Source organism: Myotis myotis, unplaced genomic scaffold, assembly GCF_014108235.1.
Source record: "Myotis myotis isolate mMyoMyo1 unplaced genomic scaffold, mMyoMyo1.p scaffold_m19_p_3, whole genome shotgun sequence".
Taxonomy (NCBI): Eukaryota; Metazoa; Chordata; class Mammalia; order Chiroptera; family Vespertilionidae; genus Myotis; species Myotis myotis.
The window spans coordinates 194,117,450-194,144,524 of NW_023416335.1; the positions used below are offsets into that span (position 1 = coordinate 194,117,450).

At 39.2% G+C, this 27,075-nt stretch overlaps 1 protein-coding gene and 1 pseudogene across 4 annotated transcripts in view; both read right to left on the reverse strand.

Annotated features, from left to right (window-relative positions):
• The window catches only part of FGD6 (FYVE, RhoGEF and PH domain containing 6), a 131,412-nt gene that overhangs the window by 59,112 nt on the left and 45,225 nt on the right, over nucleotides 1–27,075 (reverse strand). For all 4 annotated transcript variants that reach the window (XR_004965884.1, XR_004965885.1, XM_036298105.1 and 1 more), the window contains exons 5-6: nucleotides 8,797–8,864; nucleotides 8,682–8,712 (exon numbers count right to left, since the gene is read on the reverse strand). Coding sequence is in view for 2 of the 4 variants with exons in the window: in XM_036298105.1 (XP_036153998.1) it covers nucleotides 8,682–8,712; nucleotides 8,797–8,864 (99 nt within the window). In the remaining 2 variants the exon portion in view is untranslated. The remainder of the gene's footprint in view (nucleotides 1–8,681; nucleotides 8,713–8,796; nucleotides 8,865–27,075) is intronic.
• LOC118650155 lies at nucleotides 22,972–27,074 on the reverse strand (annotated as a pseudogene).

Below are 27,075 nucleotides of genomic sequence, written 5' to 3' on the forward strand. Positions count from 1 at the left end.
TGGCTATTTTAGATAAGCCAAATCCTCTTTTGCTAACCAAATGCTAAAAACAAACACCTTAACTTCTACCTTACTACCTGGGACTAACTCTATTTGCCCAATGGTCACATTAGCCCAAAGGAACCATCTACTTACACCAGTAACTAAAGAGCTACTTTTACAACTAGTTACTATAATAGAAAATAAGAATTCCTAAGTTGTATAAACTCCAATCCAGAAAACCACACAAAACATCTCCAGAAACTAAATGGCTATCAGCCAAATTCCACCTCCCAACAGCTTGCTTCTATCAGCACTCACATCTACTAAGAGAAAATAGGGCTACTTAACACTTTTGAAAGTCATTAGATTTTTCCATCATGCAGAACATTAGAATATACGTATATATCATGAATTACTTCCTCAATTTTAAATGTATTCAAAGTACAACAGGTAAACATCCTCTACAGTATTTTTTTTTTTTTTTACTAGTTTAACAATTAATATAATTTAGACATGAGTTCCTTGTTCAACAAAGCAGTAAGCACTGGCCTTTTCTCTGGTAGACTAAATGATGAATATGTTTGTCCCTTGGAAGCAGGGTGACCTTTGTTTTCCAGTTGGAAGGTATTTCCTCAGTCATGACAGTGACAGCAGACATTAGCTGCTAACTAGCTTAAGGACCCTGTTTGACACAGCTTTTGCCAGACTCTGCATTCCACATATCTGCCACCATTGCCAAAAAGGAAACTTGTTTATTTAGGACACATTCAACAGAGACCAGCCAAATAAATCCACACTGGGCTGACCAGTGAGATGGCTGCCTCTAATTGGAGGCCCCAGTCGCATTACCAGGCAAAACTTTCCTTTTCCTGGTACTACTAGTATAGTGGATGGCATAGGCCGCTCTGGATGAACTAATGGCCCATAATATCTTTTTTCAAAATTAGCCTGTAAGAATAAAACAGATATTTAATAATTAAAAGAGAAAATGAAGGACACTGAATAGAAACCATAGGGATTTAGAGAATTAATATCCAGCTATCTATTAGAAATTATCCCTAAGCCTCACAAAGTGACATATTCTAAGCAAGCACTACCAGGACAATCACTGGTCTTTGTGGTACCTTTTTGAAAATGGAAAAAGGCACAGCATCCCTCACTCCAGGTCAATCCAACTTACACCAAAGGCCCTACTCACAACTCATGGCTTTCATAACTATGCATGGTAGCCCTGGCCTCAATCTCATTCCCTCACCTCTTGGGCCATCATCCCCTGAAAATAATGTATTATGGTCCCAGTGCGAGATGTTCACACAGGAATGACACACAGAGTGTTTAATTCTCAACTCTTCATGAACCTCAACCATTTCTAGGACTTGTGTCACTGAAAGGAGGAAATATCTTAAAAAAAGAAAAAATAGAAAGGATGATCACAACATGTGTCTAGTTATTTTTCTAAATGCTAACATCCAGGATAATTTGGGAAAGTGTGATGACACAAAAGCCAGAAGTAAAGTTATTTTGGGGCAGAAGAATCTAAATTGACTAAATCAGTGAGGATGCAAGACCACAGGCCTGGCACTTCAAAAATTAGATCCAGATATACTTTTTCACACTGAAAAGGCTGGGTAATTAAAATAAAAGGGGTGATAAAGTGACAGACTTTACTGATATCAACTACATAATGTCAGTCTAATCTCCTAACATAAAACTCACCGAACCACTTGCACTCTAGCTTCTGGGCACAATAACCACATGCTTGTTCAATTTGGAATTTTTAGAAATAGAAATGGGTTTCTAAATTATAAAACATACCATACAATTTTTCTTCATAATTCCCAGAAAACCTAAAATAAGGACCAGATGAACTTTAAAAAACTCAGCTCCTTTGAGGTATGAACACACTAGCTTTAGTTCAACTCTGATCGCTTTGGTAAGAACTCAGCAAAAATCAATGCAAATAAAATCAAGTATGAACACCTAAGGCAATAAAGCACCAAACAGATGGCCTTGTTCCTTGGGTCAGGCTTTATAACTCCAGTGGCAAAGAGAAGTAGTGACTTAATTACCAGCTGCCCTGCCTGGGCTCCTGACCTCAGGGCATTACTTAACCACTGCTAGGATACAATGAATTACAAAGACCAGATGGACATATGGGCAGACAGGGAGCTCTGCAGGGCTCCCTGACTTCATGAAGGGCATTAAAAATCACTTCATATTAAGCAAAAGCAAAGCAGCTGCTAAGGTCAAAGAGCTTTGATAAATATGCAGAAATTAGTGTGAAACTATGAAGTAAAAGTAGAGGGGGAAAGTCCCCATATTAATAAGTTGACTTTGTTTTTAAATAAAAATATTTTCCCAATGAAAGTATTTCTACTTCTCTTTATGCTCAGGTCTATTATTGTGCATAATCGTTGATGCAAAACTGTGTAAAATACGGCTGACATCAATCCTTTATCTCAAGTCTCCAACCCCCTTAATAACATTAACAAGTAATCATCATAATATATCCTAAATGATCAATATCTACCTTCATTCTCATCTTTAAAAGAGAAAATACTATGATTTCCTGGGCCAACGGAAAGAATTCTGAAAACAAGCTTCTACACTAAAAAACAACTATACCCTCTCCAGTATGGTAGAGATTTCAGGAAACAATTTTTAATCAAATTCTGAACAATTCACTAAGTACAAGGGCTGAGAGAGACCTGAGTTGGAGTCTGGCTTTGCCATTTAGTAGTGGGTTACTTTTGGCAGTTAACTTACTTTCTTCATTTAAAAAATAAAAATAACATCTATTTGATAGGGCTGTTATGAGGATTAAAATAAATAATTTCTATAACATAGTTAGCATGGTAAAAGGCACATAGAGAGTACTCACCAGAAGGCCACTAATTTAATGAAAGGAGAGATTTGGTTAATTTAAATGAACACATGAATGTCATTTAAGATCCACAAGTTCCTGGAAGCTCTGAGACAGTGGCCTATAAAGTGAAGGAAATACCAAACCAAGGTGGGGAAACCCACATCTCAGCAGCGAGACAAAGGTGCCCTTAACAAAGAACTTCATTCAGTGAAGGATGGTCCTCACATAAAGGAAGCTGCTCAAAAGTGAAGGTTTGGAAACCATGTCAGTAGACACTTAAGTAGGATTCTTTACAACTAAAACTAAATGATAATTAAATGGTTCACAAGATTAAAAAAAATAGGGTGTATTCAGAACATGGAAAAAACTAGCGGCTTCTATGAGAAAGCCTTCTATTATTCTTTTTACAATGCATTAAAAAAAGATATATTTTATTTACTAATAATACACATCTAGATATCTAAGAAGCTTTGCCAACTCTATGGACTTACCGAGAGCCTCTCAAATTTTCAAAGTAATGTATCCCCCAACCTAAAGAAATTAGTGTAACAAATGCTTCATTACTAATATCTTTTAACTATTACTTAACCAATCCATCTTTGTCCAAAAGACCTCCAAGCTCTGATCATTCCCTTTAAAAATATATTTTTAATCATGCTGCCTGGACATTTACGAAATAAATGTACAGAGTTGTTTATTAAATCAGTCTCCCACCAGAGAGCAAATAAGATAACAAAGCCAAAAAACACACTGTATCATTTGTACTTAATTATGTTATATGTCTAAGGTGTTTTATCTTTAAAATGTGCATTTATATACAATATAATAGCATTTTAGTAGAGAAAACACTAAATAGGTAAACAAGTATACAAATTATATATTTACAGCCAAGAAGAAAACAAACAAGGGGAGTTAAAGAGAAAAGATGGTCAAAATAGAGCTTTCTAAGGAGGTCATGTTAAACCCAGATTGGAAGGATAAAGAAAAAACTAGCTATGATCAAAATGAAGAAAGAATAAACATTCTAGGAAACAGCATTAGCAAAAGCTCTGAGCAGGAATAACCTTAAGTGCTAAACAAAAACTGAAAGGAGACCCGTATGACCAGAATATGGTCAATGGTGAAAGAATGCCACCCTTCTACAATCTCTGATCTCACTACCAGAGGCCACAGAACCTTATAGGCTGGGCCATAATTTACTGTCCAAACCAGATCATTTTTGACAGTGAAAAGGAGTTCTATTAATATTATGCCACGACAATAACCAGGACTGTGAAAAGCAGACAAGGACATATGGTTGTCCTACTTACAGGTCGTGGTAAATAGCTTGGACTTTATTTTTAATGGCTGGGAGTCACTTAAGGGATTTTAAGCAGAGGAGTGGCATGATCTGTTATATACAGGGTGTCCCTCCAAAAATGTACACACACTTCAACAGCTGACAGCTCAATTTTGAAAATGAAATGTATTTTAATAAACACTGCCTTTATAATTATTCAAAGGTGCATGTATACATTTTTGGGGGACACTCTGTATTTTAAGAAAATCACTTAAAATTTTATAAGGAAAAAAAATCATATAAGGAACATATTGGAAGGGAGGCAAGAATGGAAATAGGAAGCCCAATTAGGAGGCTGTTGATTAAGAGATTTGATAAGTTGGCAAAAGGAAAGAGGAAGTAGAATCAGTGGATTTGCTATGGGTTGGCTGGAGAAGTAAGTGAGATGGAGAAATGAAGACCAAGTTCTAGTTTTTGGCTTTTGCAGCTATATGGATAGCACTACCATTTTGAAATGGGAAAGAATGACTTTTAGGAATAGCCTTTCTCTTTGGACTCATCAGAGTACTGACTTAGAGACAATATGCACATTTGACCTTTTATTTTTTTTAAAATCCAGTTCAAAGTTCAGGAGCTCATGATATATACTGAAGAGTATGTACCACATAATACAGTAATTATAAAGTCTTGCCACTGCCTCTGCAGGTGCAATCCCCAGCCCCGCGCCGCCCCCCTCCCCCCCCGCCCCCAAACATCAGGTAGATGAATCAAAGCCCTCAACTGAGTATACTGGCTCTTAAAATTTTAAGTATATTTTAAATCGTGTGCCTTCCACTCAAGTCTATTCCTCTCAGTGTAATAACTAAAATGATGAGATTCATTTGTTTAGATTAAAAATTTTTTTCCTCTGATCTATTTCACCTAGTTAATTACAAAATTCCGAACAAAGAAGTGTTAGTAAGCTACAGGGACATATTAACATTTTTTTTAGATATGGCTGCCATAGTGTAACACCAATATTGAACATTTCTGTCATCACAGAAAGATCTATTAACCTATTCTAGACTCTAATATGGAAAACTATTCATGGGAAATTATGTATAACTGAAACAATAGCTTCTTACAAGCCACTTGGATAGATGGCTGATTTCCAAAAAAACACCCACTGGATTATCTAAAGCATGTTATTTGCATATTTTAAATCAGTCATATTCTATCATATAACAGGAGTTAACTCATTTAGATGAAATCAGATAGCAGGACTCAGGTTAAAGGGCCCCTGTGCTACCTTCATGGAGTACTTTTGGTAGAGTAAATATGAGCTTTAATGACATGGTGGGAATATTGGAAGGAAGAAAGATGCCCTTGGCTTCACCTGCATTATCCGTCACAAGCCCTTCCTAGTAAGGCTAACACCTGGTTAATGCTCTGTTGTTATGACACCCATTAGAATTGGGTTCTGCTGAGTTAACATTTGCACACACCAGACAGAATGTTAACATGAGGTCAGCAGATGATCTATTCTCACCCTGACATTAAAGGCTTAGGAGATTTTGAAAATATACAAGTTAATGTGGATTATGAATGACTCACTCTATTCAACATCAGCTGGGAAGAGCCCAAGATCATCTAGGGAAATCGGTCTGATTATCCATTTTTATGATTTGTTTCAAAAATATAGGTAAAAACAGAACATATATTTTTAATTAACCAAATAAATAAACTGGTAAAGCTTTTAATTGCCTCCCTGCCTACAAGAATCAGAACTTCCTTCATTAAAATGAAATTTTAGTACAGGGGGGAAAAGGCACTAGAAAAAGTGAAAAGTTAACTGTGTGGAAATAGAATGAATGCTTCCCATTCACTGATGCTCTTAAAATGGAAGATGGAAAAGAAGAGGGTAATGGAAAGGTAAGTTGGGAATCTACCATACCCCGTGTGCAATGCTAGACTCTTCACATCATCTTATTTCACTGAGTCCTCACAACCTGAAAGATGGGTACTTTTATCCCCATCCTATATAATAAAAGGCTAATATGCAAATTGTCCCCTCAACTGGGAGTTCGACCAGGGGGTGGGGCCAGTCGGCCAACCACCCGTGTCCCCTCCCTGTGGCTGGCCTGGCCCAATCGGCCCGATCTGGGCGGGCCAGCTGGACCCCACCCATGCACAAATTCGTGCATCGTGCCTCTAGTTTTATAAATGAGAAAAGCTAGATCCAAAAGGTTAAACTACTTTCTAAAATTCACATAGCTGGTAAGAAACAGAATCTACCAAGTCAATGCTTCTCAAAGTATGGTCCACGAATTGTTATTGGTCAGCAAAGATATTAGTCAAAAAGTAAGAATCTATGCTAATAATAGAGGAATATGCAAATTTTCTGGGATGCCGTCACAGTAACGACCAAACAGCAGACTGCGTGGGGTGACCAGGCCAGCAGGGGGGTTAGTGAGGGATGACCAAACGACTGAACAGCAGGCTGCGCGGGGCAACCAGGCCGGCAGTGGGGGCAGTTTGGGGCAACTAGGCCGGTGGCGGGGGGTGGGGGCAGTTGGGGGCAACCAGGCTGGCAGGGAGGGCAGTAAGGGGTGACCAGTCCAGCAGAGGGGGGCAGTTGGGGGTGACCAGGCTGGCGGGGGGGGGGGGGCAGTTGGGGGTGACCAGGCCAGCAGGGGGGGGCAGTTAGGGGCTATCAGGCAGGTGAGCAGTTAGGAGCCAGTGGTCCCAGATTGAGAGAGGGATGTCTGACTGCCGATTTAGGCCCGATCCCTGGAATCGGACCTAAACCGGCAGCTGGACATCCCCAAGGGGTTCCGGATTGGAGAGGGTGCAGGCTGGGCTGAGGGGACCACACCCCCCCCCCCCCCCCGCACGAATTTTGTGCACCAGACCTCGAGTAAGGATTATAAAACTTTTATATCAATTTGATATGGCCATGACATTTTTATTGTATTTTACAAAAGCTTTGGTCCACCATGTATGGGAAATTTTTAAATCCTGTCCCTCACAATAGTGTGAGAAGCAATACACTAGACTCTTAGCCCAATGAGGACAGGGACTCTGTGTTGTTCACAGCGAAATCTTCAACACCTATTCCATGCAAGATTAGCTAAAATAGTGCACTGAAGTTCAAGCTCAAGTCTTTTTGACTCCATAACATTTTTTGCCTCTATTAACAATAGAGCTTATCAACTGACTTGTAGATACTTAAAATTTCCTTGGAGAGATCCTATTTAAACATGTCTATCAGGTGTCTGGGTGGTCAAATCTATAATAACAAAAGCGTAATATGCTTATTAGAACGGATGTCCTTCCACACGACATTCCAGATGTAGCCAGGGCTGCAAAGGAAACCTAGGTCCCAGGTACCTGCCAGTGGTCAGAGGGAAGCCCGGGTCTTGGAGGGAAGTCCGGTCTTGGGTGCCAGAGGGAAGCCGGTGCCGGCAGCCGGGGGAAGGAAGGCCTATTCTTGCATGAATTTCATGAATCAGGCCTCTAGTATTGTTATAATTCTTTAATGAATTGCAAAAGAAAACTTACCAATATAGTCAAGAGTTCTGTGAGAAACTATTCACAGGGAAATATCTCACAAAAAAAATTAGTATTGTTAAGAATTATTTTAGAAAATGTTTCTAAAGCTAGATATTTTTCACACCGGAATTAGCCCTCCACGTTTCTGTTGTACCAAATATAGAGTACAAGGAAATCATTTGGTGAATGTGAATCACCAAGTAAAACTCACTTTTCATATGTGCCTAATAAAAGGAGGACATTTTTGCAGAGACATAAATGTGTGTATAGTTTGTGAGCCTACCACTTCTCAGCAATTAAGTTTACAATGATGTTAATAATTACACCATCTAAGCAAAGTTTCACTTCAATTTCTTTTTTTCATTGTTTCCTCTACCTTATCCCTTTCTTCTGTTAAGTTTTAATATTTTGCCAAAATGCAATTGGAATAAAGTAATACTAAAAGCACTTTAGCTGCCAATGAGTAGTGAAACTTGTAAAAACCTGCAGATACAAAGGAATGCATGAGAAAAATGAACATGTAGCCAGACACATACCCTAATTGTTTCCCAACAGGTTTGTTCAAGTTGACAATTATAAAAACTGAAACTAGAACGTAAAAAGTTAGTTGTAAAAATGTCTATTTTAAGTCTCTTTTTATGAGCTTATTCAGAGAGAAGAACAGAACTGAACACTGATCATGACATTCTGTATACACTGCTAATACAAAATTCTACTAATGGCAGACTTCTGCAAATATCCAAGAGGAAATATTATCACTTTGAAAACTATTATGAAGACAGAAAGTATAAAGACTTTGGAGACAAAGTTATAAAGGCTCTCTATTTTTAAGAAATCATTTGGGTATATCACACATTTTAGAAAACTTCTGTATTTAAAAATAAAACCATATATTAGAAAGCACATACATGAATATACATATTAGTTTAAGTATATTTAAGTTATGTTGAAAATTTTGGTGGCTAGGAAAAGATGTAAAAGACGATAGTCTTAGACTTTAAGAAAATATTAGCAGATACTTACGATATGCAAAAGTTTTAACACATCCACAAACCTGTAAAAAACATCAATGAAAGAAATGTTTTAAATGAGTCAATGGGGAAAACAGAGTCTTCTGAATCATAAACTAGATACTTACACTTTCTCTGAGCTCATGATCTCCTTGGCAATATAATGGACTTTACTTTTTATTCCAGTATCTTCACCCTGTGGATAAGAGTGCATTAAGAAAGCATGAATTAACAAAAGGATAATGAAGATCGGTTTTGAACTAGTCAGATATAAATTCAGTTCCATTACTTACAAGTTTCTGAATAGAACACATTTCATGCTATATAACATCTCAAATGACAAATGAAGAGAATTAGGTACAGTTATTAAACTTAATACAGGAGAAGCTGAGAGAATCGGTAACCCTCTACCATCACCAGCCCTAGATTGATGGGCTTCCCCAAGACACCCCAGAGCCTTGGTGCAGCACAGCCATCGGTGGTTCAAAACAGAAATGACCCCAACAGATACCACATGCACATTCTTCTTGGGGTGCACACAAGTAATGCGAGATTAGTGAGTATCCGACAGGAATGTATAAGAGCACTTTACTCAAAGAAAAGTCACGAAGTCAAACACCTTAAGTGCAGTCTGAAAAGGGCTCTTTTTCACAGTCTACACCAAACACTGGCCATGGCTCTCATCAATTTACTTAAAAATCCCTTTTAGAAATATGCTCTTTTATATGTTTTATTCTAAAGAGCTGAAATGATGCACCTGAAACCTGTATAATTTTGTTAGCCAGTGTCACCCCAATAAATTCAATAAAAAGGAAACAAAAGAGCAGAAATGAAATTCTTAAAGTATGTACTGCTTTGTGTGTAAATTAAATACTCTAGCAGGAAGAAAAAAATGCTCACTCTGAGCAGGGAGAGGTGATTATGATTAGGAAGGAGGTAGGAATAGGTAGGAATTTAGAGACATGTTTTTATGTAAAAATGAAGAAAGCCGGTTTTGACTCTTAGTCTTAGAGCAAAGGAGGAGTTTCTCTCTCCATTTCTATTCTGGTGAAAGGTCTGTACACAGCAGTCCCACAGTGAAGGGCCAACGAGAGCAAATAAGGAACAAGCAATTGTAACATTTTTTATATTACACCTAAGGTGAAAAGTGTGACTATGGTTATTAAAAGGAAAACATACTGATGCTTCTGTTGAAGAAACATCAGACCTGGTTTTATTAGGAGAGACCTCCTGAATACATGCCGACCTTGGCAATACCAGAACCCAGTTATTCTGTGCTGTTCAAAGTGACGGTGAGCAAGGCCCTGTCGCAATAAGGATAGAAAGTGACCATGACAATCCTGTAGTCAGTCACTAACAAGATGATACAGAAAAAAAATTAGTGATCTCTCATTATTAAAAATTAATAATAACGGTAGCGAAGTGGTCTCCTCTTTTCTAAATTGAAATTATGGATCATCCTAGCACATCTGTTTACCTGAGCATTACTGTGATGGGTCAAAGGACTATCTTAGTTCCTTATTTGGAAAAAAAAAGCTGTTTTTATCTGCTTCTAGAATTTCAGTGTCAGAACCAATATATAAAAATAGATGCAGTTTAACAATGAATGAAGCTCTTCAGAAAATTACATTTTAGTGATTTTTTAAAGTGTGTCTGCTGATGTTCTGTACATACTTATTAAAACCCTTTTATTAACTTCCTCAAAGCAGTGGTGACATTTAAATGAATAAACACAAAGAGGATCCTTCAAGATTTTATAGCATGCTTAAATTTAGGTTCTTTTGTTACAATAATTTATATTACCATAAGTCAGTAATTTTATTTATTTTTATCCTCATCTGAGGATATGTTTATTGATTTTTTTAATAGAGAGAGAGAGAGAGAGAGAGAGAGAGAGAGAGAGAGAGAAGGAGGGAGGGAGGGAGGAAGGAAGGAAGGAAGGAAGGAAGGAAGGAAGGAAGGAAGGAAGGAAGGAGGAAGGAAGGAAGGGAAAGAGAGAGAGAGAAACAGTGACTGGTTGCCTCCCATACACACCCCAACCGGGGATAGAACACTCAACTTTTGGTGCATGCAATGACACTCCAACACTGAACTGAGTCACCAGGCCAGGGCAAATCTTCATTTTTAGATTCAGTTTTTACTACACTGAAAACCAATGGATCATAAATGGCAAGTGAAGTCATAGAAGTGAATGAGATCAACATAAAGGAATATGTAAAGTGAGAACTGGACCATGATCAGAATCCCAAAGAAGACCCACTTAAAACAGGGATTTGCCAAGATTCAAAGTTTATTATTAGCAGAGTTGGGAAGAGAACCCATATTTTCCAATATGCAATCTAGAAATTGTTCTATTACTCCCTGAATCTCTCTTCAGTATCTTCTGGTAATCATATCCTTAAAAATATTCACTGCTATTCCTGACCAGTGTGACTCACTGGTTGGAGCATCAGCTCCAGCACCAAAGGGTCTCAAGTTTGATTCCTGGTCCAGGGAACGTACCTGAGTTGTAGGTTCGATCCTGGCCCTGAGTCTGGCACGTTCAGGAGGCTATCAATCAATAGGTGTCTCTCTCACCTCTCTCTCTCTCTTTCTCTCCCCCCCTCTCCCCCCACCCCAACGTATATCTGCCCTCCTCTCTCCTCAAGATTTAACAAATCCAAACATTCTGCAATATTTGGTTTAAATTTTGTGAAACCAATTGTTATATATAACAGGGTTTCCCTCCTCTTTCAGGAATAAACACTAACCCTGCAATGTATTATTTGTCCCTCTGTATTTCATATCTTACTACTGAAGAATTCACATGCAATATCAAGAAATCCTAACATCAGAAATACTGTTATGCAAAAAGTATTCAAAGTAGTCTATAGAACAACTACTTATAAAAATAATCTCTAAAGAGTAAATAATTATTAATAAAGAGTACATAATAGCCTAGTCTAATTAACCTAGAACAGCACTTTTCAACCTTTTTTCATCTCATGGCACACATAAATTAGTTTTTAAAATTCTGCAGCACACCAAAAAATATATTTTTTTGCCAATCTGGAAAACAGAAGGAATACTTAAAAAAAGAAAAGTGTAATTTTGATTCATTCACACCAGATAGCTATTGCTGTTTTTTGTGTTTGTTTTTTTTTTTAATTTAACAATTTAAGGAAAAAGAGGTCAGTGCCCCAGACTAAACAGGCAGGTATTGCATGTTTTAAAAATTATTGCCCTGGCCAGTATAGCTCTGTGGTGTTGTCCCGTACACGAAAAGGTGGTGGGTTTTATTCCATTCAGGGCACATACCAGGTTGCCATTTCAACCCCTGGTTGGGGCACCTACCAAAGGCAACCAATTAATGTTCCTTCCTCTCTCTCTTTCCCCCTCTCTCTCTTTTCCCATCCTGTCTCGTAAAAAAAAACACACAATTCTTGAGGCACACTGGTTGAAAATTGCTGGCCTAGAATATTTTGCTTTACCTTGTTACTTAGCTCCCAAACTCTCTTTAAAGGGACAATTAGATAACTCTTGACCTCTATCCCTATTATTATTCCTCTTTCTAGGGCAGATTGTTGAATAATTGCGACTAACAGGTTGAGTAAGTGTTGCTCAACTGAGCAAGATAGGTATAAAATATTCAACTCCATTCACTCACCTTTTTATTTATTTACTTTTAAAAATGTTTTTATCGATTTTATTTTATTAAGTATATTTTTACTGACTTCAGAGAGAAAGGGATAGGGAGAGAGAGATAGAAACACCAATGATGAGAGAGAATCATTCATTAATTGGCTGCCTCCTGCACAACCCCTACTGGGGATCAAGCCCACACCTGGGCATGTGCCCTTGACCAGAATTGAACCTGGAACCCTTCAGTAGATAGGCTGACACTCTATCCACTGAGCCAAACCAGCTAGGGCTGTTTTTATTAATTTTAGAGAGAAAGGAAAGGAGAGGGAGAGAGAGAGAGAAACATTGATTGGCTGCCTCCCGTAAGTACCCTAAGTCGGGATCAAACCTGCAACCTGAGTATGTGCCCTGACCGGGGATCGAACTGGTGACCTTTCATGCAGGGGACAACACCCAACCTACTAGCCACACCGGCCAGGGCATTCACTCACAGTTTTTTTATACAGAGCTAACATTCCTCAGGAAAAAGCTGTAAACACAGCCTGATCTTGCAGACTTCATTATCAAGCATGCACTAATAACCTGACTACCTACCTACACGTACATACGTACACTCACGTATGGATAATTATTTTAAAAAATATTGTAGCAAATCAATGCTTTTCTAACTATTATAATTGGTTTCTCTGTTATCTGTAGCTAGAAAGTTTAATATTTATAAAATACAGTATATCCTTTTAAAATTAAAGAGTCAAAAGAAATGCATTAAAAATGAAAAAGAGAAACCTAAACCATTAAAAGAACTGAATTCTTGACTCTGCATTCTCCATTCTGAAAGGCTATAAGCCCTTATAGGTCAAGAGGTGGTTTTAGCAGTAACTATGCAGAAACTAGGTACACTATAGATGCTGGAGCATACCTAAAAAATTTCAAGTAGGTATCCTTTATTTTTGGCATCTACCTTATATTTCCTTTCCTTTTTTATTACCCTCCTTTTGGTACATCTGTAACTCTAAACTTTTTTTTTTCCCTCTTCGAAACCCTGCTCTGCCAGGGCCTGGGTTAGAGAAAATTGTTAAGAGTAACTCCATAGTAATAAATATGTTATCCCCAGACAGATATCATGCTTCTGTTATAGCAGGGGACGCAATACTTTAACTTAGAAAAACAACTATGGGAGGCCTGACATTCATTATCAGCAAAATGAGTGTTAAATTTTCAACTTTAAAATTCTAAGATTTAATCATTAAGTATCTCAGATCTTCAGGTGTGGTATGGCAAGTCCGTGAGACAGGGGTTGGCAGCAATCCAGAAGCAGCACTGGGGCTGTTGGCTATGGAGTATGTTTTTCTTTTCTAGAAACGAGACTGTAAACATTGGGGATGGGGGGCATGGTGGGTACTGGCATGAAGACAGATATGTAGATCAATGGGAAGAAACTGAGAGAAGTATACTGTTACATTTATGGTCAATGAATTTTTGACAAAGTTGTCAAGGCAAATCAATGGAAGAAAGGATAGTTTTTCAACAAATGGTTGAGAATTACGGAACAAGTGGATATCCACAAGCAAAAAGATGAATTAGTCCTCTACTTGGCACCATTTATAAAAACTTAACTAAAATCTACGATGGACTTAAATGTTAAGAACTAAAACAGTAACTCTTCTAGAAGTAAATACTGAAGAAAATCTTTGTGACCTTGGTTTAGGCTAACAGCTCTTAGATGTAATGCCAAAATCATGATCCATTTTAAAATTGGTAAGATTAACACTGTTATGTTTCAAAAAATACCATCCTATCTAATAATAGAGAAACACGGTAATTAACCGTAACTTCGCTACCCTTCCCATTGGCTAATCTGCGAGATATGCAAATTAATCACCAGCCAAGATGGCAGTTAACCGCCAACAAAGATGGCGGCTAATTTGCATACTGCAGGCAGGGTGGGACAGCGCCATCCCACCTGCCCCGCTGCCATCCGGGCCTGCTATTTGCGACCCACGTGGCAGGCAGCCCGTATGGGAACAGACCCAGGGCTGGTGGCGGAACCCCAGTGATTGGCCACTGGCCATGCCTACAAACGGCCCTCCACGGGGATCCCCGGACAGGTGCTAATGCACTGATCTGTCACTGGCCACGCCCACAAACGGCCCTGGGGGGGATCCCCGGCCGACAGGTGCTAATGCACTGATTTGCCAAAACGCACACCGGGCAGCCTTTGCCCTGCACGAACTATGCAGCTGGGAGAGGGGAGTGGGGCCGCTGGGAGCAGGGCGGGAACTTCCCGGGGTTTGCATCAGGCAGCTCAGAGCAGAGTGCAAACTATCCCCGCTGGTAGCTGCTTGCTCATTCACTTACTCGCTCATTCATTCACTCATTCACTCACTCATTATTCACTCACTCAGCAAACCCTCTCAGGTCCATAGCACTGGGCCAGGCACTGAAGTTGAAGCAGGATAAGACAGAGCTATGTCCTCAAGATGTTAGTAATTCAGTATGCAGCCAGGAGAGGGGCGCCAGGCTGCTGGGAGCAGGGCGGGAACTTTCCCAGGGTGGGCTTCAGGGAGCCAGGAGTGGGGCCAGAACTTCTGCCATGTTGCCGTGGCAACGAGGCAGAAGTTCCCACCCCTTAGCTGCTTGCTCATTCACTTACTCGCTCATTCATTCACTCATTCACTCACTCATTATTCACTCACTCAGCAAACCCTCTCAGGTCCATAGCACCGGGCCAGGCACTGAAGTTGAAGCAGGATAAGACAGAGCTATGTCTTCAAGATGTTAGTAATTCAGTAGGGTGAAGCAGGCACATGAACGAGGCAGTTGTATGCACAGATGCATTGTACTGGGTTCTGTGAGGGCTGTAACTAACGCTGACTTTGTTCTCTTGATAAACTGGGGCCTCGGGAGCCAGGATGCCCAAGCCTATAGGCCTGTGCCTAGGCCTGGAGTGGCCGGGGTCCCGGAACATGACAGAGGGTGCAAGTTGGGCTGAGGGGTCTGGCCCCACTCCTCACCCTCACCCCCGAGTGCACAAATTTTTGTGCACAGGGCTACTAGTCTATAACAATAAAAGTGTAATATGCTAATTAGACTAGACATCCTTCTGGAAAACCTTCCGGACGAAGCCGGGAGGAAGGGAAGCCCGGGTCTCGGGTGCCAGAGGGAAGCTGGTGCCGGCAGCCGGGGGAAGGAAGGCCTACTCTTGCACGAATTTCATGCATTGGACCTCTAGTAAATAAAATAAAACATAAGCCACAGGTAAGGAGGAGATATTTGCAAATCATGATTCTGTATCCAGAAACATAAAAAGCTTAATACAACTCAGTTAAAAATGAGTAAAATATATGAATAGACATTTCACTAAAGAAGATGTAACAATAACCAATAAGTATATGAAAAGATGTTCAACATAATTAGTCATCAGGGAAATACAAATTAAAGCCACATCAAGACAGCACTCACACCCACAGAATGGCGATAATAAAAAATCAGAAGTAAAGCCACTATTGGTGAAGATGTGAAGAAACTAGAACCTTTTATACATTGCTGGTGGTTATGGTAGCCCTTGGTCATGTATTATGATTTGGGGTTTTAGCTGTCTCCTAATATCACTAAAGGCAGAATTTATATTTCTTGTCTTCCTTGTTATCCTGAGATAATTTATAAGAGGTAGGAGTCAGGACCATCTTTTCTACATCATTTTAAAATCTGAACTTAGTAACTATCATTTGATAGCAAGATTAGCAGGAGAAAACAGCTCCACTGTCAGTTGATTCATTGCTCTACAGCTAAGTCTGAAAACATGAGTGATCATTAGAACCAGGCAGTGCTTAAATGTCAGATTCCCAGGTAACTTGCAAATTCTCATTCTGTAGGTCTGAGATGGGGCACGAAAGTGGGTGTTAGAAGAGGGAATGAAAGATAAGAAATAGCCCTAGCCTTCAAGTAGTGACTAATGGGAGCAAACCAAATATACAATAACTATTATAAGGACAACACTGAAACATACTGACATCTTTTGTTTTTGTTTTTTTAATATATTTTTATTGATTTCAGAGATGAAGGAAGAGAGAGAGAGAGAGAGAGAGAGAGAGAGAGAGAGAGAGAGAGAGAGAGAGAGAATGAGAATCATTGACCGGCTGCCTCCTGCAGGCCCCACACTGGGGATCGAGCCCACACCTTGGGCATGTGCCCTTGACCAGAATCGAACCCTTCAGTTCACAAGCTGACGCTCTATCCACTGAGCCAAACCAGCTAGGGCCATGCTGACATCTTTTTTTTTTTTTTTTAAATATATTTTATTGATTTTCTACAGAGAGGAAGGGAGAGAGATAGAGAGCCAGAAACATCGATGAGAGAGAAACATCGATCAGCCGCCTCCTGCACATCTCCCACTGGGGATATGCCCACAACCCAGGCACATGCCCCTGACTGGAATCAAACCCGGGACCCCTCAGTCCGCAGGCCGATGCTCTATCCACTGAGCCAAACCGGTTTCAGCCATGCTGACATCTTGAAGAAGAGAAAGAGCATAATCAGACAGCAGTGTAATTCAGGAAAAGATTCACAAAGAATGAAGTGTCTGGTGACCTACAGTCACTTTTTAAATTAGCCATTAAGTACCTGCATGCTAGATATTACAGACTCATCAAAGCCAGAAACCTGGACTCCTCCACCTTCTATGACTACAACTGAACCGTCAAGTTCTGTCAACCTGTTCTTCTGAATATATCTTTAAAACATAATTGGTCATTTCCTCTCCCACAATACTGCCTCCTTATTTATTGCCTACACAGTCACCTAAGTGGTTTCCTTGGCTCTAGATTTACTCCACTGCAATCTACTCTCTACACTGCCACCAGAGCAATAGTTCTAAAATGCAAATATAATCATATTAGTTCTCAGGTCAAACCATATCAACAGCTCCCTATCACCTATGGGCAACAAAGACCAACTTTTCTTCTGCCATGCACATAAGACACATCACAACGTGTCTAGTTATCTTCACTAGTCTCATTGCTACCCCTCCACACTGTGTTCTCTAAACTCCAGCCAAATTGGAACCACCGTGCAACTCCAAGTGTGCTCTGTCCCTACAAGTCCATCCCTTTATACCTTTCCTTCCCCTTTCCTCACCTCCCCCTCTCCACAAATATTTCAGGCAGTCAAATCCCAACTCATTCTTTTTTTTTTTTTTAATATTTTATTGATTTTTTACAGAGAGGAAGGGAGAGAGATAGAGAGCCAGAAACATCGATGAGAGAGAAACATCGATCAGCTGCCTCCTGGACATCTCCCACTGGGGATGTGCCCACAACCCAGGTACATGCCCTTGACCGGAATCGAACCTGGGACCCTTGAGTCTGCAGGCCGACGCTCTATCCACTGAGCCAAACCGGTTTCGGCCCAACTCATTCTTTATGATTGCACTCCGAAAACGTAAATTCAAGCGTGTAAAAATATAGGGGGTTGGATTAGATTTGTAATTCTAAAATTCTACAAGTCTATGCATTCTATTATCTATTTTACCTTTTGAAGTAGGAAAACTACAGAGCTAAAAAGATAGTAACTATTGGAAAATGATTCAATGGAAAATAATCCTTTTCAAAGAAGACAAAGACAGATAAAACAAACCAAAATAAAAAAGCTCTATACTATCTCCAACTTGTAAGAACAATGCTGATTCTGACCCAACTCAAACAATGATGGAGAAATACATCCCACTGAAAAAAAAAACAAAAAAAAACGCCTCAAGAGAAGCCATATTTGGCATCTCAACTTTTCAGTTAATGAAAGCCCTCACTCAAACTACATTGCATTTCAAAACACATTGCCTATGCAATAACTCCATCTCCCAGAAGAAGTGCACTGCTGTGGAAGTTGAAACATTAGCCACAAACGAAATTATTTTGTCAAGGTCATAAAATAAGTCATACAAATTCCTGAACAGCCTTTGATCTGAAAACGAGTTTTTATGTTCCTATCTCTTGATAATAGCCCAGCTTTGCAAATTCTGAAATGTGTTCTCTCTTTTCATATTGTTCACTGCAAATAAAGTTTGGTGAAATTTGTCCATTACTTTTTAATAGAATTTTTAAAAGGCCTCTGCTAAAAAGAGTATAATCAGGTAGCGGTGGGTAATTCAGGAAAAGATTCTACTAAAGAGTTCTACTAAAGAAACAAAAATCAAAAAACAACCAGAGAGACCTGCCTGAGCAGCATGTCTACATCATTAAGGTATGCCAAAAATGAGGTGACACCAGGACTAACCTCTAAAGGACAAAGTTCTCTTAGGTTTTCACCCTTCTCTTCAGGAAGATATGTATTTTATGAGCTGTTGCAAGAAAATGTGAAAAGGAAAGAGGCAGAGAAATCAATATGCGGGAAAGGTGAACAGTGGTTAATATTCCAACCATAATGAAGAATAATGAATAGATCCCCCTTTGAAACAACCACTGGCAATCACTAATGTACTTTCTGTCCCTATGGATATGCCTATTCTGGACATTTCATATAGATGGAATAATATAACATGTGATCTTTTGTGAATGACTTCTTTCACTTAGCCTGTTTTTAAGGTTCATATATGTTGTAGCATGTATCAGCACATTTTTAATTGCTGAATAATATTCCATTCATCAGTTTGATGTCTCCATTTATCAGTAGATGAACACTTGAATTCTTTCCACTTTTGAGCTTTCATGAATAATGCTCCTATGAACATTCCTGCACAAGCTTTTGTGTGGGCATATGTTTTCATTTGTCATGAGAATACATTCAGGAGCAGAATTGCTGGGTTACATGGTAACTGTATATGTAACCTTTTGAGGAACTGCTAGACTGTTTTCCAAAGTGGCTGTACTATTTGACATTGTTACCAACTAGGTACAAGGGTTCCAATTTCTCCACACCCTCACCAACATTTGTTATTGCCTTTTTAATTTTATAATCATCCTAACAGATGTGAAGTGGTAGCTCACTGAAGTTTTGCCTAGCATTGGCTAAAATCCTAGATGGCTAAGGAAGTTGAGCATCTTATTATGGCCATCTGTATATCTTCTTTGGAGAAATGTCTATTCAGATTCTTAGCCCATTAAATTGGGTCTTTTTTTTTTTTTTTTTTTTATTGTGGAGTTCTAAGAGTTCTTTATATATTCTGTATACAATTACTTTACCAGAGATATTTACTAATGATATGATATGTAGGGTATGGTAAAAGTAGGTTTACAAGTTGTTCGCATGGAAAATAATATAAAAATTAATTTAAAAATAATACAAGAATAAACTCTGTGTTTTGCATATTCACAATTATAAACTTACTTTTGCCCCACCCTGTACTTTCTCATATTCTGTGGGTTGACTTTTCATTTTCTTGATGGTACTGTGTACAGCATCAAAGATATTTTTGGTTTGTTTTTTTAATCCTCACACAAAAATACTTTCTCCACTGATTTTTAGAAAGAGCGGAGGTGGGGTGAGAGAGATAAAGAGAGAAACATCTGTGTGAGAGAGACACATCAGTTGCTGTCTCCCGCATGAGCCCCAACCAGCGCTCAGGATCAAGCTTGCAACTGAGGTAACCTGTCCTTGACCAGAATCGAACCCACTGTCCTTCAGTCCTTAGGCCGACACTCTAACCATTGAGCAACTGACTAGAACCCACCAAAGCTTTTAATTTTGATAAAGTCCAATTTATCTATGCTTTCCTCTTATCACTTATACTTTTATTACAGCTAAGAAGCCTTGGCCTAACATAAGGGCATGAAGAGTTATTACTATATTTTCTTCTATTGTTTCTTCTAAGAGTTTTATACTTTCAGCTCTGACATTGAGGTCTATTATGATCCATTTTGAGTTAATTTTTGTGTATGGTGAGAGGAAAGGGTCTAATTTCATTCTTCTGCATGTGGTTATCCGTAATTCCAGTACTGTTTATTACACCTTGACTTGTTTAATTATACATTTTGACCTTTTATATTACATAAATTTTTCTGTCACCTGAAAACCATTGTGAAATTATATTGACGTAAATAAACTAACTGACCTTTAAAAATTATTTGACCAAGCTCATACAGCTGGTAAGTGGCAGAGCTAGGACTGCCAAATTTCATGTTTTTCTATCAGAACACAATACTGCCTTTCATGTAAACATGTTTCAGATTTACTGATCCAAGATAAGAAAAGGTAACTTTGAAATAATATATATTTATTGAGTATATTGGATATACATTTATTGGGCATATTTATCCAATATACATTTAATTGGTTATATAAAGCTTGATTTCAGATACCTTTTTGCTTATTTTCATATAAGCCTATAATAATAGCTAAAATCTACTGAGCATTCACTTTGTTTCAGACACTGTTTTAAAATGTGTATAATCATGTAATCATCACAAAAATATTAGAAAATAAGGACAAGTGCCCATCCTATTCCCTCCTCTCGTTACAGATAAGGAAAAAGAAGACACAAAAGTTAAGTAAATTGCTGAAGAACACAGAGCTGGGAAGTGATAAAAACCCAGGCAATCTGGCTCCAAAGACTATGTTCTTCTAAACCACTGTGAAAGCAAATTACTTAAAAGAAAACCATTCACCAGGCTATGCTTAGGTGGATCAATAACTGCCTAGAAAGGAAGAGTTAGTCTATTTTATTATGGCTATTGCTGTCTCAGATGAAGAGACAGACAGTAGGCTCATCAGAGTGGTTGACGATTCTACAGGAAGGAAATTATTAATTCGCTAGCATCAGGTGAAAAAGTATTAAATGTCCACGATTAACTGAAGAAATAATATCATGTTAAAAACAGAAAAAGATTTAACAGAAATAATGCATGTGGCACAACTAAAGACAAAAACACAGTAATAAAGGAAGGGAAGGGATAGGCAGGCATGATTATAGAGTAAGGAACCCTGGAAATCTCCAATGACCACAAAACAAAAGTCAAACAGGCAATGTTATGACAGGATGTACTGGGAAGATGCATAACACAAAAAGGTTAGAGATTAATCCTTCCTTTTTATCAGGTATCGGTGAGATCCCTAGTAGAATGTGGAAACCAATTTTGGTCACTGTACTTTAAGTAGGGGGAGAAATTGGGAAATGTTTGATTTGACCAAGAGAAACAAATAAACAAAATGATAAAATAAAAATAAAATAAAATAAAAACAGTATTTGTTAGGGAAAGAAAGAATTTGCAGTGTATTAAAAAGAGTAAAGGTTGATGTAATTACACTCCTTAGAGAGGAAGAATCTTTGAAAACTCTGCCCCAAACTCTGCAGGCTTTGACTCCTGCCATTAAATCTCAGTCAAATGTCACGTTATTAAAGGCTTTTACCCTAAGTAGCCTCCTCAGTTTCTAGCACATCACTCTGTTTATACCTTTCAGAGCATGAAATAGTCTGAAGTTCTTACTGTTCATGCATTTTTGGTCCCTCTTGCCCCATTAGTATGTAAGCTCTTCAAGAGAAGGGACCATGGGCTCTGCTTTATGTCTATAGAACATACTAACAGTATCTAGGACTTTGTATATATTTAAATATTTGTTGAACCTATATCTGCGAAGAATCTACAAGAAAAATTATCTTTTAAATTAGAGCAAGACAGATACCAATAAAACAGAGGAGGAATTACTTGATAGTCAAAGTAAATCCCACACTGCTGAGCAATGCAGTAGGGATTAAGAACAGTTATTCATCTGTCTTAGGTGTCTTACAAATTCACCTGCCTCAGGTTAAGTAATTTCTAGTGGTTACTCCCAACTCCATGATTCAATACTTTACAGCACAAAAATAAACAATCATTGAGTTCTAACTATGTACTGGACAGTGTTCTAAGACTTTTACATACATCAAATCATTTAGTCCTCACAATTCTATAAGAATAATTCTCATCTTCATAAAATAGGATGCTTCAGCCTATAATAGGTTAATTTGCCCATGTGCACTTGAAAAGAATGTATGTTCTGCTGCTCTGGGGTGAAATGCTCAAAAATATCAATTGAATCCATCTAGTCTAATGTGTCATATTTAAGGCCAGTTTCCTTATTAATTTTCAGTCTGGAAGATCTATCCATTGATGTCAATGATGTATTAAAGTCCCCTACCATGACTACATTACTGTCAATCTTTCCCTCTATGTCCATCAATATTTCCTTTATATAGTTAGGTGTTTCTATATTGGCTGCATAATGGTTTTCAAGAGTTATATACTCTTATTGGATTGATCCCTTTATCATTATGTAATGGCCCCCTTTGTCTCTCTTATAATTTTTGTTTTAAAGTCTATTTTATGTGATATAAATATTGCTACCCCAGCCTTTTTTTCTTTCCCATTTGCACGAAATATCTTTTTCCATCCCTTTACTTTCAGTCTATGTGTATCTTAGGATCTGTAGTGGGTCTCTTGTAGGCAGCATATGTATGGATCTTATTTTCTTATCTATTCAGCCACCCTATGTTTTTTTAAAAGTTTTATTTATTTATTTATTTATTTTTTAAAATATATTTTATTGATTTTTTACAGAGAGGAAGGGAGAGAGATAGAGAGTTAGAAACATCGATGAGAGAGAAACAGCGATCAGCTGCCTCCTGCACATCTCCTACTGGGGATATGCCTGCAACCAAGGTACATGCCCCTGACCGGAATCGAACCTGGGACCCCTCAGTCCGCAGACCGACACTCTATCCACTGAGCCGAACAGGTTTTGGCAGTTTTATTTATTTTTTATTGTTATGGGCGTTTTTACTGAAATGGTGACTTTCCTATGATTTCTGACCACCCTATGTCTTTTGATTGGAGCATTTAATTCATTTACATTTAAAATGATTATTGATGGGTATGTAGTTATTGTTATTTATTATTTATATTTATGTTCCTCCCCCCCCCCTTTTTTTTTAAAGAAGTCCTTAATATTAATTTGGTTGTGATGAACTCCTCTAGATGTTACTTGTCTGGGAAACTATCTCTACTTCAATTTTTTTTTTATAATGCAAAAACAGATTTATTTGTACACACACCAATGAAGGGTAGCCGTTTTCTGTCAAACGGAGAAGGTTAAGATTCTTAAGGAGCTGATTTTGGCACCTACTACAATGGGAAGACTTGCTTTGTTGCCTTCAGATGTTAGGTCTGTTTACCTAACACTTCAGCAGGCTTTTTAAATGAGTCTTCCTCCTCCTGGGCCTGCTTTTCTAATTCCTTATGATATATACACTGGCGTTCCAGTTATTTGTGTTGTTCCTCTGTTTATCCAGGTATGTTTCCATGAAACTTAAGACAACAGATTCATTGTTGGCAGAAGCTATGGTCTTCAGGTCTAGCAGGAGCTTGGTTAACTGGTTCTCCAACTCCAGAGCAGACTCTAGAGCTTGAATGCTGGTTTCCCAGTTATCTATCTCAGGACTCTTAATCACCGGAAGGCAGATTTTACTCTCACATCCTCTTAGATATCTTAGGAATCGCTTTCCATGTTCCCTCTTCACCTCAGCTTGGTTTTCAAGGAATGCGGCAAAATGAGGTTCTCCTGGGCCTTCAATGTAGTTAACAGCCCACAGATAAATAAGCATCATTGATGTGCAGCTCATAGATGTCACGTGATCAATAGCAACCCTCCACTCTTCAGAGAGGGGGTGCTTGGCTGCCATCTAGCTTTAGAGAACACCAGGTATAAACAGTGCTCTACTTCAATTTTAACATCACTTTTTTTTTTTTTTTTTCATTTTGAATGATCCTTGTGAGTGATCTATAGACCAGAACCCTGGGGAGAATTAGGGCAGAAGATCTCTCCTTCAATTTTAATTCATACCCTCACTGGGTACAGTAGTCTTGGTTCTAGGTCTTTTATCACTCTTTATCACTTTAAATATTTTGTGTCAAGCCCTCTGGCCTAAAAAGTTTCTGTTAGAAATCAGCTGACAATCTTATAGGAGCTCCCTTGTAGTTAACTGTCTTTCTCTTGCTCCTTTTAAGATTCTCTCTGTCTTTAACCTTTGCCATTTTAATTATGATGTGTCTTTGCGTGTGCCTCTTTGGGTTCATCTTGATTGGGACTCTCTGTGTTTCCAGGACAAGTATGTTTACTTCCTTCCCCAGGTTAGGGAAATTTTCAGTCCTTAGTTTTTCAAATAGGTAGGTTCTCAATCATTTGCTCTCTCTCTTCTCCTCTGGTACCTCTTTGATGCAAATATTTGTGTGCTGATGTTATCCCAGAGGTCCCTTAAACTATCTACATTTTTTAAAGTTATTTTTTCTTTTCCTGGTCTGAATAGGTGTTTTTCTGCCACTTTATCTTCCAAATCGCAGAATCGATCTTCTGCTTCTCCTAATCTATTATGTGCTCCCTCTAATGTATTCTTCTTCATTTCAGTTATTGTATTCTTCATTTCTGGGATGAAATGTTCAAAAATATCCATTTTATGGTTTCTATGTCTTTTTTATGCTTACTATCTCTTTGTTGACATTCTCACTAAGTTCCCTGAACATCCTTATAACCAGTGTTTTTAACTGTGTATCTGGTAGACTGCTTGCCTCCATTTCATTTAGTTCTTTCCTGGGAGATTCCTGTTCTTTCATTTGGGAAATGCTTCTTTGCTTCACCATTTCGCTGCCTCTCTTTGTTTGTTTCTATGTATTAGATAGATCTTTTGCACCTCCCAGGCTTGGTAGGGTGGTCTTATGTAGTAGGTGTCCTGTGGGGTCCAGTGGAGTAATCTCCCAGATTACCTGAGCCGTGTGTTCCAGGAGTGTCCCTTGTGTGGGTTGTGCGTACACTCGTGTTGTAGTTGAGACTTCATTGCTGTTGGGACATCAGTGGGTGAAATTGACTCTCAGGTTGTGTCTGTAAGTACTGGACACAACCATAGCTTACAAGCTGCTCTGTGGGGGCTGACCCCATACAGTGGGATTCACCCCAGTGGGTTTGGATGCCTGGCAATATTACCCTTTGGGTGTGCCTCTTCTGAAACTAATTGGGTGGTGGTGCCCTGTTGTGGTCTGATGCCGTTCACTGGGTATGTTGGTTCTATAGCCTCCGGGGGACTCTGGTACAGGTCAGTGTCAGACACTGACTGTGACCAGCCCAGAACTACCTATTAGGAGCTACAAAGCAATCTGCAGTTGGAGGCTACCTGTGCCGGTTCCAGATGCATGTGTGAGAGAGGCCATGCTGTGATTCAAGTCCAGCAGCCACCTGTACTGGGCTTGTGGCAGTAAATAAAAGGCCCAAAGCAACTTGAGACATGCTGCTGGCTTCCTATTAAAGCTCAGCCACTGTAAAAAACCTCAGTCAGTACAAGAGCTGGTGAGGCAGAGCCTCAGGGAGTCACAAGGGTTAGTGAACAGTGTTTTACCAGGTTGATAGATTCATATTTGGTACCAGATTCATATTTGGTACTCAATGAAAGCCTCAGGGTACACTGAAGCCAGGGCCTCAGGGAGCCTCAGGATGGAGCTAGTAGAATTCACCAGGCTAATCCACAATCCAGTTTGGCAGCATGGAAAATGGCTCAATACAGAGACAATGGTAGCCTTCCCTCCAGCCCTGCCCTGAAGTGACATAACTCAGTTGCTTCCTATATGTCTCTGGCATGCATCCCCCACACCAGCTTGACCAGAATTCCCAGGCTAGTTGCCAAGGAAAGAGCCTGGGGCCATGCATGAGTTAGGTGGGACGGGGTCTTGGGTAGTCCTCAATAGAGCTAGTGAAGTTCACCAGACTGTTATAATAATGTTGTAGTCATAAGGAAACCCCTCTAATGTGTGGAAATGATTGTGTGAAATGTTTGCTGTGTGGAGACCCCAATACTCTGTAACTTCCAAAATGTGGTGAACGCCCTACTATCTTGATGTGAATGCCCTAAGCCCTTAAAATGCAAACACCCTGCTCCTAGCATAACGCACACCGTCTGGCCCACACTGATAAGACACAAATTGTTTACTACTGGCTATATAAGCACCAGATTTTCTTCAGTCCATGTCTCCTGCCTGATGAGAGGAGGACTCCACGTTGCTCCGTGAGACAAGCCCCTGACTGACTGCTCTGCTGCGCGAGCCTGAACCAACTGCGGCCGCCTGTCTGTCTCCGTCTTCATCGTCCGTCTTTCGGTGTGCATCGACGGGTGGCCTTTGCTGGAGCCTAGGGCCCACTAGGAATAGGTAAATAAACCTTGTGTGATTGCATACTAATTCTGTCTTGTGTGTTCATATGTTCCGGTTTGGCTCAACTGTCTAGACATTGAAGTACCAGGGGATAGGCCGTTATTGCTGACCCCTGGTCTCCTTCGTTTGTCCCACTAAATCTAAGCAAATAATTAATTAATTGGGGCATAATTAGGATACCAGACTAAAGCTGGTTCAGATTTGTCTGGGGGGAGTGATCAACACAGGAAAGATGATGCCTGAATAAAGGGACAATGGCAGCCATCTCTCCAGCACTCACCCTGAAAACACACAGCTCAGTTTCTCCTTGTGTGTCTCTGGTGACCCCTGAGTCACTGTCCCAACACCAGAGTCCAATGTGAGTGCCTATGACCAGAGTTTGCATGCGGGCCCTTTAAGAGGACGCCTGGATTTCCAGCAACTTTCTGTCTCACCAGGACAGACAGAAATCCCTGCCGATTTTCACAACCAGATGTTATGTGGGCTATTCTAGAAGAAATTAAATTTAAATTAGAAAAATGTTTTATACATTTCAAGAAAACTAGGGACTTTGTGTCTATCACACTGATAAATATTATTTCTGAGTGTCATGAGAGATCAACAAACACAACAGTAGACACAATTAAA